The following is an 18,705-nucleotide window of genomic DNA, read 5'->3' as shown; positions in this document are numbered from 1 at the left end:
CACATTAAAACTAAATACATGAATTTGGGATAGAAAAGTACCGTAACACGTCTTATAGTAATGCGAATTAACACTCAGCAAAACAGTCACAATCCGGAATAAGTCATGTTCGGTAACTAAAAGTTAAATCATTCTATAGTATTTCAAGCTCATTCAATCATGAAATCATGGATAGAGAGTTGTCTCATTGGCACTCATACCACATTTTTTTTATATATCTATAAACAAATTTATTTGTCATATAACTGCAAAGTTCACTCCATAACAACCATGTGTACAAAGCATAAAGCTGATGGGACCCTTTAATACCTTAAACACAAATTAAACAGACCGTAATCCAAAACTTCACCCTACCTAAAGCTAAAACTTGCAACCCTTAAACCTGAGGCTGGACACTCAGGCAAATGAACAGAACAGCCTAGATGACATATGAGATGACATATTTAAACCTTTACTATCAAAGCAGGGTATACACACGTGTTATAACCTCCACATATCCAAGTAGAAAATCTTAAAATCAAAACATATAAAGAACTTTTACTAACATGACCACAATTAAAACAAATCTTAACTAGAATTTCCAGAATGCACTGATTTGTACCATACATTAAATTGATATCTAAAGTGGTACCAAAAAATTACAGAACACTCATATGTAAAGGACTGACTTTAGGAACTACCAAAACAAAGCTAGCATTCCATTCAACTTTTCCATTATAAGATTTATAACCATGCATTCAATAATTACAGGCAAAACTCTTTTATACTTACTGCTGCCATAGGCTCAATAATAAGTATGTCACTTACATTGCCTGTAAGCTTTAATAGTAAATAGTCTTAAATATCCATCAATTGTTTACATACGGCAATAAAAATATATTTTAAAGGCAATGGTATAAAAATATAATTTATTACAACTATAAAAAGAAACAGAACATAAGACATGTATTGATAAGAGATTAATGATACATAAGTCAATTAACCAAATTACCAAATGTTAAGATAACTAACATTTCATATCTACTAAGATTTAGAGAAGAAAACAAACAAGCACTCAGTAAATGTACAAATGTATTTTAAATGAAAAATGAGACTCTAACATACAGATGTAGATATTAACAAAATTGTACATGTATATCAAAGGAAAATGTCTATAGAACTTCAACTTATCTGTTAGGAGAAACTATTCCATTTCATTCTTTTAATTGATGAAGGGACATAAGTTACTGTATAGCAATCTAACAAACTAAGTAAAAGAAATTTGAAATCTAGATGGTACAAAATAATCTTCAACAATAGACTAACCAGAAAAATTACGTATTATAAGGTGAACAGTCCATCCTGCTGTCTAAAAATAGCTTTCTAAAAAATATTCTATTTTTCATTGGTTCAATTCACCAACAGACCAAAACCTTCAATTTAAGTCTGAAACAAAATTAGTATTTTTTTAACAATTTTGACAGGAAAATCTAATTAAAAATAATAACGAAAGAGCGATTTTATTCTTTAAACTTTGGTCAATATGAAACATCAAATTTTAGGAATCAAAATTGTTTTTGTTTAGAACAGGGAAAAAAAGGTTAACATTAGAGATCCAATAGCAGTAGAAAAAGCAATTGTAAAGTGTCAGTATATAGACACAATTAACTGGTTTATCCATACTCATATAAAAAAAACACTTTAACATTACCACATCATGTCAACATTCACTCACAAATATGCTGGATTTCACAATACCCTTCCAACAAATCATAACACTAACAGTAGCCTTTCTTTGTTCAGCTGCACTATCTTTGCAAAACAACAAGGTTATTAGCCTGATATCTTTGATAACTATAGCTACACTTTTCTTTACAAAATACTGAGTTATGAAATTCAGTTTCAATCAGAATACACATCACACTTCAAAATAAGTCCTCTATTAAAAAAAACTTATTGTAAAATAACATTTTCCAATAAATTACTTCAAAAAATCAGATTGTATAGTTAAATCTGCACTATTATCAGGTCTTTTAACATCATAGATATATATATATATAAATATCAATATGCAACAAAATTGTGTCACACAAAAAAATTGTCAAATCTGTATAAATTTACTTTAACATAAAAAAACAATTTCTACTAATGCTTTAATGGGAAAATATTTAAATGAATCATTAGCTTATTATTGTTCAAGGTGAAAAGTCTGTTTATTGAACAAATATATATCCCTTGCAATTTCATTTTAAAACAAATTATGTATATGATGTTATTATTCATTGCAATGCCAGCAGTCAATCATCTCCTCAAAAATGTTATGATGCTAACAGTACAATTACTCTACTTTGATATTTTGTAACTTTAAAGGACTCTCTAGAAATCATACCTTTTATCAAGTCAGTGGGCAGTGCATGGTAGTAAAATATGATGAGCTAAGAACAAGTGCTTCCTGCAGATGATTTAAATTGATACATGTATACATAAATATATATTATAACCATGATAACAACGTTTCATTTGAAACATGTAATTTGATGAACAAAAACTTTATAAGAAATTAAAGGGCACAAGTGTTTTTTTTTGCAAATTTTCTGTTTTTGTATTTTGATTTGAAATAATAGTAAATACTATTTTTTTCAGTTTAGAATCAAGACTTGCAAATATAAAACATATGTCTCCATCATATAAATGAGCTATCACGTCTTGATGAAACACAATTCCTTACACATGTTCACTTGGATCTCTTGTACATGGTTAGGTATTTCCTACTCACAAAAAGATATGTTCACACTATGCAGTTTTGTCATTTAACAAAAAACAAATAAATAATGTCATCTTTCTATTTAAAATATGTGTTAATATTCATCATGTTCATACTATTTTAGAGAATTTACATCCAATACTTTGGATATACCTATCAATCATTTCAACACCGATATTCACAATTATTATGAAAGTTTAACTTTTATAAGAAAAAGTCATTTAAGGCACCACCTAATTCACAACATTCTATTTGTCAACAAATAAAAAGAATCACAATACTTGTTACAATTAACAAACATGAACCATAGTCTTGATTTTTTAGTCAAAACTGCAATATCACATATCAAAGTTATTGAAAAGGCAATATAACCTTGCTGTAAATTCTATAATTTTAAAATAAACGTCATCTTTTTTTAACAAAAATTATGAATTTAAATTATAGTATATTTCACCACCCCTTAATTCTTACCTGTATATTAGTTTTGTGTAAATATACAATTCAAGACAGAGTTTTACCTACATCAATTAAAACATACATTTGGTTATCAGTACTGAACCTCTTCCAAATATCATAGTAGAATTGATCACTAACAAAAACATTTTTATAATTTCAGATGTAACAAGGAAGGAAAAAGATTCTTTAACATTAAGAACTTTTAAATATATGAACAATTCTTTCTTTAGAAATATATTGAATAATACATATTTCAACATCATACACAGAGAAATGTCTGTAGTCTATAAATAACTGATCCTTTCAATAATTTAAAATGAGTTTCTAAGAAGGACTATCATCAAAGCTCTTCTTTCATATTTGAATCTTTTGTTTCGTTTGATATTTCATCCTCGTCTGCTTTTTGTCCTTCGTTATCTCTATCATTGCCATCTTCATCATCGTCGTCATCATCATCATCGTCTTCATCCTTATCCTGAATATAAGCAGAAGCTTCATTTGCTGGCATTGGTACTTGTAAATCTTCCTCTGTACACACCTCTGATAAAGACAATGAGAAAAATTCAGTTACAGCATGAGAACAAACTAAGGTGTTCCAAAATTAACCTTCTATTAACATAAAAAAAGGTTTAAACGTTGCTTCATTTTTGTTGTACTGAGCTTTTGATTTTGCTATTTGATTCAGGACTTTCCGTTTTGAATTTTCAGTTCAGTATTTTTGTGATGATATTTTTAAGTCTTATCTACATTTATAAAGGATAGGAAATGGTGGTTATTTTAACCCTTTTTCTAGGTGCCAATATCACATTCCGTGGTCAAACACAATTTTTTGAGACTAATAAATATCTTAAATAATTCAATTTCAGAAAATGACCAATACTGTTGATGAAATGACTATATATACTGAGGATTCGTTATTATTCCTTGGATATCAATTTTGTGGATTTTGTGGGTAAAGGCCGGCTAGGTGATCCACAAATTTAAATGTTCAACTAATGAAAAATTTCCTATATAGGCTTGTATGCAAACTATGACAGAACTACAAAAGTAAATATCCACTAATAAGTAAGTTTTCCTTAAAGGGGCACTAGCTGTCAAATTCATGGTCACTGATTTCACTCAAATTCTCATATTTGATTTATAACAATGTAAAACATTTATCCAAAATATGAAAAGTCTAAAATAAACAGTTTACAGAGCATGGGGTAGATAATATATTGGTTTGTTTCGTGTGTATTTAAGTCCAGACACCATCTAATCGATTTGACCTCAGATGACCATATAAGCGATGTAAACATAAATAAAGATATGAATAGATTAAACCAACACGTGCAATTGGATTTTTATAGGTCTGTTTGATTTTATTTTATAGATTAAAAATAGATGTTTCTCATTGCTTTTAACCGTATAAGAATGATTTTATGTGCATCGAATTAGTAATCAAATGATTTTCCGTAGTTTCACTTTCATTGTTGACATTCTTTTTCTTTAAATAACTAGTACACGTACAATGCATGTGTTGTCAATCTCTAGCGAGGGGTTAAATTGAAGTTCACATGAATACGGATTTAAAGAGGTCGACTCATTCACTTGCAAGTGAATAACTAATTATCAATGTTTCTTAGAGTAATTTGTCAAAATTGAACCTTTTTGGCTGAAAAAAGCGAATTGTTATTTCACTATTTTACTTTCATTATTGATTGAACAAAAAAAAAATCAAACTTTAGATTTATTATATATCTCGTAGCTAGCGGCCCTTTAAAGAGGCACTGACTACGAGATATATACAAAATCAAAAAATAAAATATTTTTTGTTAAATCATTAATGAAAGTGAAATAGTGAAATAACAATTCGCTTTTAGCAGCCAGTATGGGTTAATTTTGTCAAAATAAGTGAAGAAACATTGATAATGTATTATTCACTTGCATGTGACCTCATTAAATCCGTATTCATGTGAACTTTAATTTAACCACTTAGCTAGTGATGAATAACAGGTGAATTGTGTGTGTATAGTTATTTGAAGGAAAAGAATGTCAACATTGAAAGTGAAACAAAGGTCAATCATTTAATTGTCTTATTTCATCCACAAAAACTCATTCTTATACAGGTAAAAACAATGATTAACATATATTTGTAATCTATAATTTAAAATTAAACAGACATAGAAAAAAATCCAATTACACAAGTTTGCTTTTTCTATTTATATCTTTATTTATGTTTATATCCCTTATATGGTCGTCAGAAGTATTCGGAGGCCAACTCAATAATTAATTAGATGGCGTCTAGACTAAAAAACACACAACACAAAGCTACATATTCTCGACACTATGCCATGTTAATTGCTTATTTTATACTTTTTATGATTTGGATAAATGTTTTACATTGTTATCAATCAAATATTAAAATTTGAGTCAAATCGGTGACCATGAATTTGACAGCTAGAGCCCCTTTAATCCCTGAAAATCGGTATCCACAAAAATAAGTGAATCCATAGAAGACAAGTTTCCTTTAATTTCTACACACCTGCTATATCTCCACAAATTTGTTTTTCTGCAACTTCTAAACTAGTTTTTGGTGTGCCTAACACTTTGATCATATCTTCTTCATAATCTTCTACTAAAGTTTCACACTGAAAAATAAAGATATTTGGTAAAAAAATAGCAAATTTATATCACATTTATACTATTACTTAAATTGAAAATAGTGAAATGGGTCAAAGAGACCAAAGTGAAGAAAACAACCCAAAGCCCTAAAAACATGTGTAGGTCTTCAACACAGCAAGAATATTCTGCACATATAGGAAGGCATCAGCTGGCTCCAAAACAATAATCTATACTAGTTCAGTGAAAATGGACAGCACACTAAACTATTGAACATATTAATGAACCATAATGAAAAAACAAGACTAACAAAGGCCATACTTTCCTGACTTGGGAAAGGTACAAAAATGTGACAGGCTTAAACATGTTTTGTGGGATCTCGTCCCTCCCCTATCCCACTATTATTATACTTTTATACTAATATTGTAAACTTTGGACCCCTCCCTTGGATACAATAATGACATGCCGGTGAGTGGTGTGAAATCTTAAGGACAGCCAATTAATCAAACTTAAAATTCAAAAACATCAAAAGAAGCAGTTTTAATTGTAGATGTGTCATTTATGAAAATAATGTTCATTTGTAAAGATAAGCATAAGAGGAGATTGGAGAATTGCAAAGCAGACAAAAAACAAGAATGTGTCAAAAGTACACGAAAGACCACTTGCACTATCATTTTCCATGTTCAATGGACCGTGAAATTGGGTAAAAAATCTGATTTTGGCATTAAAATTAGAAAGATCATACCATAAGGAACATGAGTTATAAGTTTCAAGTTGATTGGACTTCAACTTCATCAAAAACTACCTTGACCATGTTGACCAAAAACTTTAACCTGAAACTCTCACTTTCATTTTCTATGTTCATTGGACTATGAAATTGGGGTCAAAAGTCTAATTTGGCTATAAAATAAGAAAGATCATATCATAAGGAACATGTGTACTAAGTTTCAAGTTCATTGGACATCAGCTTCATCAAAAACTACCTTGGCCAAAAACTTTAACATGAAGCAGGACAGGACGGACGAACGAAAAGACGAACGAATGGACGAACGCACAGACCAGAAAACTAATGCCCCAGCATAATGCCCCTCTTCTATCATAGGTGGGGCATAATAAAGGTAATCCAAAACAGACTCAGCTAGCAGGCCTCAACCATTTCAGACATTCACTATTGACCTTAAGTTGCAATCAGTCGAGCATCAATTAAACAAAGACTACTTGTAGATCATATGAGGTTTTTTTCTTCTTTAACTGGAACCAATTTAATACATGGACAACCGAAACTGATTCAATAAGCACCTTTGGTCAAATACCTTACAAATCATAAACCCAATCTAGATGAAAATATCTGTTCCATATGACAGTTGTTTTTTACTCCTCCCTTTGATTGATAACATTTTATTAACTTTAGTTTCTAAGGACTACTGCCATTTTGAATTTCCCTTGGAATTCTGTAATTTTGTTATTAATACTACTTTTCTAGCAAATGTTATTGAAAATTGCTAATGTACATGTACAAAAAATTCTATAAAATATGCTTGACTTGAGAAACAAACATCTTCTTTGAATGGCCTTTCATGACAATCTTTTATACTTACAGTGTATTTCATTTGTTTAGTAGCATCACTACTAATAGTAACATCTTTCAATGCTATACCCTTGCCATCTCTGGATGCTGTTGGTACTACACTTTTCCCTCCTTTTGAGTTCTTTGTTAATGCATATTGACTAAATTTTTCACAGATTGATTCAAAAAGTTCTGTTAAATGTATTTCTGATCTGGCATAAGGTTTCTGCAAATGGAAAATAATAAAAACATTTATTTGTTTCAAGCTAAAAGTAAAAGAACAGCAGTTTAAAAATCAAAGCGCGAAAGCGCTGTAAAGGCAGTTAATTACAGGTTGTGTGTATTTCTAGTCCAGTTATATCATTATCTTCCATAGAACAGAGGTGGTTTGTAGAATTTAAGATTTAGAGTTCTTTTGTACCTAGTTCACCTATATCTATAGTCTACTGTTTACAGTATATTTTCTGTGCCTCGCCATGAAATGCATTTTTAGCCATGGCCTTGTCAGTTTGCTTTAAATTTATGAGTTTGACTGTCCCTTTGGTGTCTTTCGTCCCTCTTCTTTAGACATATAAGAACTTTTCCTTTTCAATATAAATAGACTATTTTTAATTATTGATTGTATACGCATATTCTATGACTCCCATAAAAAATAGTTCACAAAGATTGACTAGTCTCTGTACTGTGTGTATAGCAAGAACATCAAGTAACATAATGGTAAATGTACATAGTAACACATCAACTTTTTTGATGACCATACCTGCCAACTGTCAGTATTTGCAGAGTATTTCCCCCATCGAGCTCGAGGCTCCCAAATGGAAATTTTGTAAGAGCAATTTTGTCGACTATTTTAAAGAAAACAATTAATTCAACAATGACAATGAGCTTGTTTATGCACGAAGAAGCCAAAAACCACATTAGAATATATTTGAAGGGAATCCATGACAAATCGCCCCATTAGCAAATAGCCCCACTTTAAAAAAAAACTGCCCCAACCTGGATAACCAAATCGCCCCACTTGTGAAATGTGTTATATCCCTTAATATTACTCCTGCCAACTTGCCCCACCTAATAGAAAACGATAATATCTAGATAAATATATTATTAACCAGGAAGAATTTACTAATGCCAACTCGCCCCACTCATGTAAAAAGATGTTATCCCGTTGTATATAAGTTAAATTCCGTTAATATTACTCCTGCTAACTGGTCCCACCTAATGGAAATCGGTGAAATCTAGATAAATATATTATTAACCAGGATGAATTTAGTAATGCCAACTCTCCCCACTTATGGAAAAAGATGTTATCCCGTTGAATATAAGTTAAATTCCTTATATTGCATTATGATACAATTAACAGGTTTCTTTTCAATTGTTATGCAAATAACTAAGCTTCAAAACTTAGTTATTCTTCAACAATACATTTTTGTTTTAGAATTATAATTTCAGTATATCAATAATAGTAATTAAATAAATTTTCGGTTTGTTTGTATTCTGTGTAGATTAGTTTTCATTAAAGTGGTGCCAGTTTTTATTTTTAATTATATATATATATATATATATATATATATATATATTAATATAAATATTACCGTTTTTTTATAAGTAGGGCGGGTTGGCAGGAGTAATATTTAACATGATTTAACCAATTTCACATGTGGGGCGATTTGATAAATCAGTTTGTGGCGTTTTTTTTTAAAAGTGGGCGATTAGCCAGTGGGGCGACTTGTCCTGCTTCCATTTGAAGGCCCCCTTGAAGGTTTTGTATGACTATATGAACCATCTTTCACGTAAAACCCCCATGTGCATTTTGAAAAGTTGGCAGATATGTTTCTAACTCCAGGCAAAATCTACCGGTATGAATGAAAAAGAAGTTTTCAATTAAGGCTCTGTGGCCATAACAGCTGTCTCATTAGCATTTTAACCACTTCCCATATTTGCAATTAAAACAATAGAAGAAAATTATTCAACGCAAAAACAAAACTTACTTGTAAATATGAAATTCTCTTTACGGTATGAGTTTTTCTCATTGTTTGAGATTGTACAGTAGTACCTGTAACTGCTTATACCTATTTCTTATTCACTTTTGCTTGATAAACTCACTAAATATCATGTATATACATTGTACCACATCTCCTTATTTTTATATGCATTCCAATAACATGAACAATTGTAATTCAATTCTATATACCAAAGCAAAATGAACTGCACCACTTTCATTCACTAGTATGCATCTTTTGGCAAAATACAAGTTCTTAAATGACACAAGATATATTTATTGATAAAAAAATAAAATTTAGTATACAACTCTTTAACAGGTATAAAAAAAGCACAGCTGTGTCATAACTTGTGAAATCTGTGCTGAAAACAGACATTGATGGTATTTGAGTAATTCCATATGTGAAGCTCAACATTAGCTCGTCAGTTGGTGGTGGACAGTTATAGTTCCTTTCTGCAGGCTAGGATGAATGACTTTTCAGGAAAACCAATTTCACAAATCAAAACTTTCCTCTAGATTTCTCCTACAATATTCATCCAGTTTAGTTCTTTTGGTTTAATTGGACACCGTCCTGATTTTTAATTTTGCAAACCATTCAGTCTCTTGCTTGCAAATGGTGCATGAAAATAGGATGGGTATGGCAGTAGACAAGTCTCTTTAAAGTGGGTTTGTGCCCTGAAAAAAAGTTTTATAACTTAAGTTTTTTTGAAACTTGTGCAACACACATACCTAAATAACTATAACATAGAAGAGAGCATCATTCGTGTCAATGTTTTGTTCCTGTTTACATTGTCATTGATATTTTTTCAGAAAGCCTGAGGCATAGCTCATGAATTCCTGTCATTACATCCTAAATTAACATAATTACTGCTAGAATAATTATCAGTATGATATACGTACACTATCATTGTACAGCCCAAGTCTTCAGTATATATAATTGTTGCATTCATTCACTCCTGTGTTCAGTCGTTCAAAAATATTTAAACATCAACAAATGAACTTTAATAAGGACAAGAAAACACTAGAATAGATACGTACATACAATCCGTGTTTAAGTGTATTTGAAAGAGAAATATATCTGGTTAAACGAAGTATAAAGGAGGAAAAAATTGTAGATATTGCATTACGATGCTTTCTACCTAATAGCACGTGGATATGTTTACATATTTAGACTTGACCCAGTATGACCCGTACCTTGTAGGTCACCGCCGTCGTTTAAACACTAGACTACAGTCGTGTATAAGACAATAAAATGCTTAAGCCTGTACTATTTGTGTGAAGTAAATGTGTTTTTTCTGTACATTTAAATTGTTTTACCTGATAGCAAGGACGTATATCTATCCGTTTCCTTCTCAATTCACTATTTTTCCATAGCTGTAAGTCGGTCATTTTGGCGGGAAATCATGTACACATACACACTTAGATTGGCTGGTACCTGATCGTAATGTTACACATCAGATATATCAAATAGCTAATATCCGGAACGTAGTACCGGGAACCAGGATAATACGTAGACAACATACATAACTAATACCGAAATTGAAAACGCTTTACGGTTTCTCGTTTATAAACCGAATTCCGCTTTGAATTATAGAAGATGCAATATTAATCATGTTCAGTCGACTTTTCATTGTTATATCAACGTCTGAACTAATTAAAAAATCTTTAGATGTCAAATAACACTCGAAATTGACCCGACCTCTTTCCACACGGAATACAAATAATGATAGTTTGTAGTCAGGTTGACTGCTTATAATGCAAAATACACATTAATAACAAGTTCTATAAAACGAACAATACACACTGATCGTTTCTTTAGTCCCCAATGTAAATGAAAGAAACAAAAACCATATCATACCATAAAAAGAAAAGGAGAAATTCGAACATTTCCGGATCTATTTCTGGCCAAAAGACCCCCTGCATAGATTGCGTATGAAAAGATGAACCTCATGACTTGAAAGTCAGGCCTTAAAGCACTGCCTTTAAAAATATTAAGCTCAATTTAGAGGTACAACAACCTCAAATAATAAAAATTCTCAAATGCTGCTATATTCAGTTAAGATAGTCATCACTATGAAGTCAATATATGCCTTATTTTGTATGAAATCCTTAAGAAGATTGGAAAAAACATAGCTGTTAAATTGTTATGTTACCCTAGGGTGGATTTCATATCTATACAGTAAATTGTGAGGTTTTTATTATTGCAAATGTTTTGACTAGGTGAGTATCGCAATGGTAAGAACTCACATTCTCTAATTTTTGTGCTATTTTCACATTTCCTGACCGGTGTGAGAAAAATATTTCTCCTCACTAGTGAAAAATCTGTTCTCGGAAAATGATTAGTCGAAATTTGATTATGACGTGTAATTTTTTTGTTTTCTTCTGAATTTTCCTATTGTGACGCCATGAAAAAAGGCGGCAATGCCTGATGCAGCGCATAAAAAGAACACAAGTTTCTGAAAATCTTTGAAAAAGAAGGATAACAATCATTAGAGAAACAGATTCCAACAATATAACTCGTGTATTACGATATTTCTCCACTCTCGACATGTAAATTTTAGTTATTTAAAGAGCTCGGCAAGCCTTGCGCTTTAAATAATAAAATTTAACTGTCTCGAGTGGAGAAATATCGTAATACACTTGTTGCAGTGTAGGAATCTATATTTTTGATACCTACTATATATATATTAACAGATCTAACATTGTTGGGTTGATGTTTAGACGAGTTGTATATATATATATATATATATATATATATATGTATATACTGAAATCTCAAAAATTAATCTCACATTTTTTTCCATTCTTAAAAAATAGCAATAAACATGTTAAATACATTCAATATTTTCTGAATTTACAGTACATGTAAATAATAATGTCCAGAAATCAATATTTAGCCATACTCAGAACTATGAAAACTTCCATGCAACCATGAAGTCTTTGCTTATAAATGTTGTCGTATAAAAAAGAAGATGTGGTATGATTGCCAATAAGACAACTCTCCACAAGAGACCAAAATGACACAGAAATTAACAACTATAGATCACTGTATGGCCTTCAACAATGAGCAAAGCCCATACTGCATAGTCAGCTATAAAAGGCCCGGAAATGACAATGTCAAACAATTTTAAGTAAAACATAGTTGTTTCATAGGTGGACTGCAAGAAAAAAAACCACTCTTTATGTCTCTGATTTGACAAGAAGACAAAAAAAAATGTAATACCACCCAAACAACCCTCCTAACCAGTACTTTATCAAAGGGGAACACCCAATACACAATAAAACAAGATAGTTCCTGGCTTATCAAAACCTGGCAGTTGGTCGGGCGGGCGGCAATCAAATATTGTCCGTGCATTAACTCATGAACCGTTCAACCAAAGCTTTTAAAATTTTAATATGTTGTTACTGATGACAAAATGAAGGTTAAGTTCAATAATGACGATTTTGACTTTTACTGTTCAGAAGTTATGGTTCTTGAAAGATTGAAAACTGGAGTTTCCAGTCGTGTCCGTGCATTTACGCATGAACTGTTCAACCAAAGCTTCCCAAATTTTAATATGTTGTTACTGATGACAAAATGGAGGTCAAGTTCAATAATGACGATTTTGACTTTTACGGTTCAGGAGTTATGGTTCTTGAAAGATTGAAAAATGGTGTTTCCAGTCATGTCTGTGCATTTACTCGTGAACTGTTCCACCAAAGCTTTTCAAATTTTAATATGTTGTTACTGATGACAAAATGGAGGTCAAGTTCAATAATGTTGATTTTACAGTTCAGGAGTTATTTCTCATGAACGTTTCCATTCATGTTGTTGCATTTTCTCATGAACCATTTAAACAAAGCTTTTCAAATTTAAATATGTTGGTACTGATGACAAAATGGAGTTCAAATTTGATATTGATGATTTTCACTCTCACCGTTCATCAGTTATGGTTTTTGTGATATTTCCAAGACAAAAAGAAATGTTAATAAATCCGGTTTGCTGTCATTGTGACAGCCTCTTGTTTGATATCAAACAAAGTTTAATTTTGGACCCCGATTTGGACCAACTTGAAAATTGCCCCAATAAGCAAAAATCTTAATACATGTTAAGATTCAGCATATCAAAGAACCAAGGATTCAATTTTTGTTGAAATCAAACAAAGTTTAATTTTGGACCCCGATTTGGACCAACTTGAAAACTGGACCCATAATCAAAAATCTAAGTACATGTTTAAATTAGGCATATCAAAGAACCCCAAGAATTCAATTTTTGTTGAAATCAAACAAAGTTTAATTTTGGACCCCGATTTGGACAAACTTGAAAACTGGACCCATAATAAAAAATCTAAGTACATGTTTAGATTCAGCATATCAAAGAACCCCAATAATTCAATTTTTGTTAAAATCAAACTAAGTCTAATTTTGAACCCTTTGGACCTTAATGTAGACCAATTTGAAAACGGGACCAAAAATTAAGAATCTACATACACAGTTAGATTCGGCATATCAAAGAACCCCAATTATTCAATTTTTGATGAAATCAAACAAAGTTTAATTTTGGACCCTTTGGGCCCCTAATTCCTAAACTGTTGGGATCAAAACTCCCAAAATCAATCCCAACCTTCCTTTTATGTTCATAAACCTTGTGTTTAAATTTCATAGATTTCTATTTACTCATACTAAAGTTATGGTGCGAAAACCAAGTAAAATGCTTATTTGGCCCCTTATTCCTAAACTGTTGCCGTGTTGGGACCAAAACTCCCAACCTTCCTTTTGTGTTCATAAACCTTGTGTTTAAATTTCATAGGTGTTTTATACTTGTACTAAAGTTATGGTGGGAAAACCAAGAAAAATGCTTATTTGGGCCCTTTTTGGGACCTTATTCTGAAACTGTTGGGACCAACACTCCCAAAATCAATCCCAGCCTTCCTTTTGTGGTCATAAACCTTGTGTTTAAATTTCATAGATTTCTATTAACTTAAACTTAAGTTATAGTGCGAAAATTTTTGCGGTCGTATAAAAATTGTTATTTAAAATATTTCTTCTGTGCATGCATTCATTTATCTTACCTTGTATGTATTTTGGTCTCCTTTCCCATCAACTCTAAAACTCCCTACTTGTACTGTTTTCTTTGGGTCAACTAGACTAATTCCATAGTTCACTTCATCAACCAAAGCTCTGCATACTGATATAAAAAAAAAGTTTAAAAGGGATCATTTTTGTAAAATTCACATTTTCTATTTAACATGCATTTTCAACTTATCATGCTTATACATGTATTACATACATGTTTTAAAGGTTAAAATAGATACTCCTCAAGTTTCTATAACACCATCAGAAATTTAAGCAGTTGTTGTCTATGTGGTTTATATTTTAATGTTTATGCATTTTCAGAATTTAGTGTTAATTACAATCTTTGAAAGGTGTCTTACACAATTCTGTACATGAGACAATTTAGAGTTTGGCATTACATATTATAAACACTTGAGAATTGTCTATTTTGGAGACAGTATGCATGGTATGTGTGACTTTTTAAATTCTATACATGTATGTCGTATTGCCAGTTATTGGTATGTATCCACCATTTCCTTCACCATGTTCATACTCAGTTTTATTGTGGGCTTGTGGCTAAGCTAGAAGAAAGTAGGTTTACCAAGTTTGCTATGCATAAACATACATCTGAACCTTCAAATTATCATTTTTAAGGAGGCTCGAGGGTATAAATATTTCAGAAAAAATTAAACATTTGTTTTTCATTACAAATTTTATTTATTACCTTTTGTAGTTGTTACTTTATCATATGGTACAAAAAACATTCAAAACAATTAATTTGTGTTGGCCCCAGATGACTTTTATAATGTAAACATCATTGAAAAAGTTCCAAATTATCTCCCTTTGGTGGAAAAATTTCTTTTTTTTGGCTTTAAAATTGAAATATCTCTTTTAACTCTGACGTCGGTGACCTATATTTAAGAAATAATTCATGGGGGCTTGAATATATCGTGATTTTACCACGGGTTGGCCCTTTATGACAAATATTTTACCCCTGAGCGATAGCGAGGGGTAAAATATCGGCATAAAGGGACAACCCGTGGTAAAATCTAGATATATTCAAGCCCCCATGAATTATTTCGATTCTGATAGGACACATACGGCAATTCTTTTGGATCTAAGCGCTCTAGGTGTAGGCAAATATTTGCCGTTCCCATAAATAAACGCACTAATAAACTAGCGTAAAAGAACGGAGCAAACTGCATTAGTGACATGCTTAAACTATTTAAAATAATGTATTTAGACAGTTTTGGATGAATTTGAATGATAATTTATTTATATGTCTTATATGATGTACAATAAAGGGCTTTTGCCACATTTTAGCATCATTTGTGTATGTTTCTTTGTGATGATTTTCGGATTCACAAGCGTGTATTTTCCCGTAAAATGCTTACATTCTAACGTCATTGTTCTATGACGTCGGGTATCTCATTAAAAAAAAAAGCATATGACGTGGGAGTACAATCGCAACAGCACTGGCAATATATTCATATTTTACCACGGGTGTGTACTCAAAGCGTTTGAAGGACGTCATGTTAGAATTTTCAATATAATTTCGATATATACTGTACTTAAACTAAATTATTGTAAAATTTAAGCGATTTCTGTAATAAAGTTCTTTTTTTATTTCGATATTACCTTTATTTCTCCTATTAGTTCAACAGAAAAAAAACACTTTTACAAATGTGTATGCTTCTTTCGAAGGCAGATTGTGAGCGCAAATGAATGGTGACCCCCTTTTTTATTTTATTTTTCTATTAACTATAAGATAAAGTTCATTTATAGAAAAATATAGAGAAATCCTATATAAATGATTTAGACCCGCGAACCCCCTTAATTACTGTAATTTCATTTTTTGGAATTATTAAAGACCATGAAATGTCAGAGCTGACTATTTTTTTTTGTTTTCCAGTAGGTTTTAACATTTTTAAGACTAACCAGCACATTGCAGCTCTATGTCTTTTTTCCCTTCACTGAGGAAAAACAGAAATCCAATCAACACAGTAAGAACATAGTACACTTCCATAGTATAACCTTAGTCTGTAAAAAAAGATAAAAATAGTTATTATAAGCAATCTTTTAGTTAAAGGGGCACTAGTAACAAGATATATAAAAATCTAAACTATCATTAAGTATGACTTTTTTGTTCAATATTTAAATGATAATTCACTTTTAGCAGCCAGTATGATTCAAATTTTTCAAATTAAACTAAGAAATATTGATGATGAATTATTCACTTGCAAGTGCATAATCAAACATCATTGAATCAGTATTCATGTGAACTTAAATTTCAACCTCTAAGTTAGAGATAGATAACACATTCCTGTTTACTTATTTAAAGGAAAAGAATGTAAACATTGAAAGTGAAACAAAGGTAAATCATTTGATTGGCTGATTTGAGTTTGCAATCTATATTTATGTTGATGTAGCTTATATGACCATCAGAGGTCTTGGAGATCAACTTGATAGTTAATTTGATGGTGTCAAGACTAAAATACACATGAAATGAAGCTACATATTATCAAGCCTATGCCATGTAATTATGTTTTTTTTCTTAAACTTTTTATAATTTGTATAAAAGTTTTACATGGTTATAAATCAAATACATGAAATATGAGAATTTGTATCAAATTGATTTTCAAGAATTTACAGCAGTGCCCCTAATAATAAGATAGACCATGGGAGGCGACACTGAAATTTCGTTTTTACCAAAAATAGCCTTCAAAATGTCATAATTATTTGGATGACTTAAATGTACATAGATTTACAATTTTTGTTTAGATTGACGTCTATAGACACCTATAGATAAATGAAGTCCAATAATTATGAGGTCTTGAAAGGCTATTATATGGGGACAAAGTCTCCTATTACAGTAGAAAATTCAACAAAAAAAAAAAAAAATCGGGAAAATTTCCCGAATTTTTCATTGTTCTTATGAACTCAAAATCGTTCAATTTTTTTTTTGTCACGTTTTTTAATTTCTGGATCTGCGCAGAACACATAACTCTACTTCCTTCTTCCGGTCTTGTTGTCGTGAGACTTTGATTAGTCTAGTAAAATATAGGAACTCAAGGAACACAGTCAATACCAATATATTTCATTTTTAATCATTCTTTATCTTTGGTATGAATAAATGTTACCTGATGCATTGCGTTTCTTTGTTTACATTGAACATGACTTCATAACTTAAATATCGTCACAAGTAAAATCCCTAACAACAGAACCAAAATCGGAAACGTTACGGTATTTCCGTTTCTTTTTTTAACTAATATTTAAGTTACAAAAATTAATTTAAACAAACTTTGTCCCCATTCACAGGTAATGCCTGTCTCATATTATTTTTTTTATTTGATGTTTTACAGCATTATGAGGTCTTGGACATGTTGAATGACTATTAAACGAGGGTATCAATACCCTTCACTGTCGGCGGAGTCAGTGTCAAAATCTCATTTTTAGCAACCGTTAATTATATTGTCAAATTGTTCTTTATTTTTGGAAAATTGAATGTGAATCGTCAAAATCAGTTAAAAAAAATTATTATCTAAAATCATTAAGTGTATATACACCATGTACACATGGTATACATGTTATATTTTATCATCATGCACCAAAAATTTTAATGTTATAAAGGTACCCTCATTCGGGCCCTGTGTATTTTTTTTTTTGCTTTGAGGCCTTACAGCAACATACATGACATAAGGGTCAAAGCAAAAAATATAATAGCCTTTCAAGTTTCAAGACATCAAAGTTACTTGCACTATATACATGCATTATAGATAACCAATACATGACCAAGAATCATAATGATCATGATGATAATGGATATTTGATAATTTTAATTAAAAATTTGCTCAGTTTATAATGTATTTTCATCATAAAAACAAGTTAAATCAGTTAAGAAAGATAATTCAATAAACCAAAGAAATCTGAAAGAAATCAGTTTTTTGAGATGTGGTCATTTCTGATTGGTTATTTTAGAAAGTATGTTTAAACTAAGAATTTGATGAGAAAAAAATCCTAAATTGTGGATTTAAAATTAGGTATTTATCACTGCTATGCATAATTTTCATACTTTGTGAAATAAATGTTTTCAAATCAACAAAAATGAGAAATTGCACTTTCATCAACTACCTGCAGATGATTTTGTATCGAAATTAAGGCCGCTCATATCATTAGCTAAAAACGTAAATTTGAATACATGGGAATGAATATAATATCGACATACTTTTTCTAAATTTTCCTGTAAAAGCTATGAATTAATTTAGATTGAATTTTCTTTAAAAATCGAATCATTAGTATATTTTT

The 18,705-nt window shown here is 30.8% G+C and overlaps 1 protein-coding gene and 1 long non-coding RNA gene across 3 annotated transcripts; both read right to left on the bottom strand.

Annotated features, from left to right (window-relative positions):
- Positions 1–894: 894 nt before the first annotated feature.
- LOC143071333 (protein canopy homolog 2-like) lies at positions 895–18,578 on the bottom strand. 2 transcript variants are annotated; one of them, XM_076245578.1, is made up of 6 exons: positions 18,532–18,578; positions 16,339–16,440; positions 14,418–14,533; positions 7,399–7,593; positions 5,724–5,829; positions 895–3,739 (listed from the first exon to the last, which is right to left on the bottom strand). In XM_076245578.1, the coding sequence occupies exons 2-6, from the start codon at positions 16,424–16,426 to the stop codon at positions 3,540–3,542; spliced, it is 705 nt and encodes a 234-aa protein (XP_076101693.1). In that variant the 5' UTR covers positions 16,427–16,440; positions 18,532–18,578; the 3' UTR covers positions 895–3,539. The 2 variants fall into 2 exon arrangements, with proteins under 2 accessions (XP_076101693.1, XP_076101692.1); XM_076245577.1 differs by having other exon boundaries at positions 18,473–18,559.
- LOC143071334 (uncharacterized) lies at positions 9,628–10,728 on the bottom strand. Its single transcript, XR_012976876.1, has 2 exons — positions 10,684–10,728; positions 9,628–10,041 (listed from the first exon to the last, which is right to left on the bottom strand). It is a non-coding gene; the product is annotated as an uncharacterized LOC143071334 (long non-coding RNA).
- Positions 18,579–18,705: the final 127 nt, after the last annotated feature.

Source organism: Mytilus galloprovincialis, chromosome 4 (genome assembly GCF_965363235.1).
Source record: "Mytilus galloprovincialis chromosome 4, xbMytGall1.hap1.1, whole genome shotgun sequence".
Classification (NCBI taxonomy): domain Eukaryota; kingdom Metazoa; phylum Mollusca; class Bivalvia; order Mytilida; family Mytilidae; genus Mytilus; species Mytilus galloprovincialis.
The sequence above is the reverse complement of the archived record's forward strand: the minus strand, read 5'-3'. Positions and strand labels throughout refer to the sequence as shown.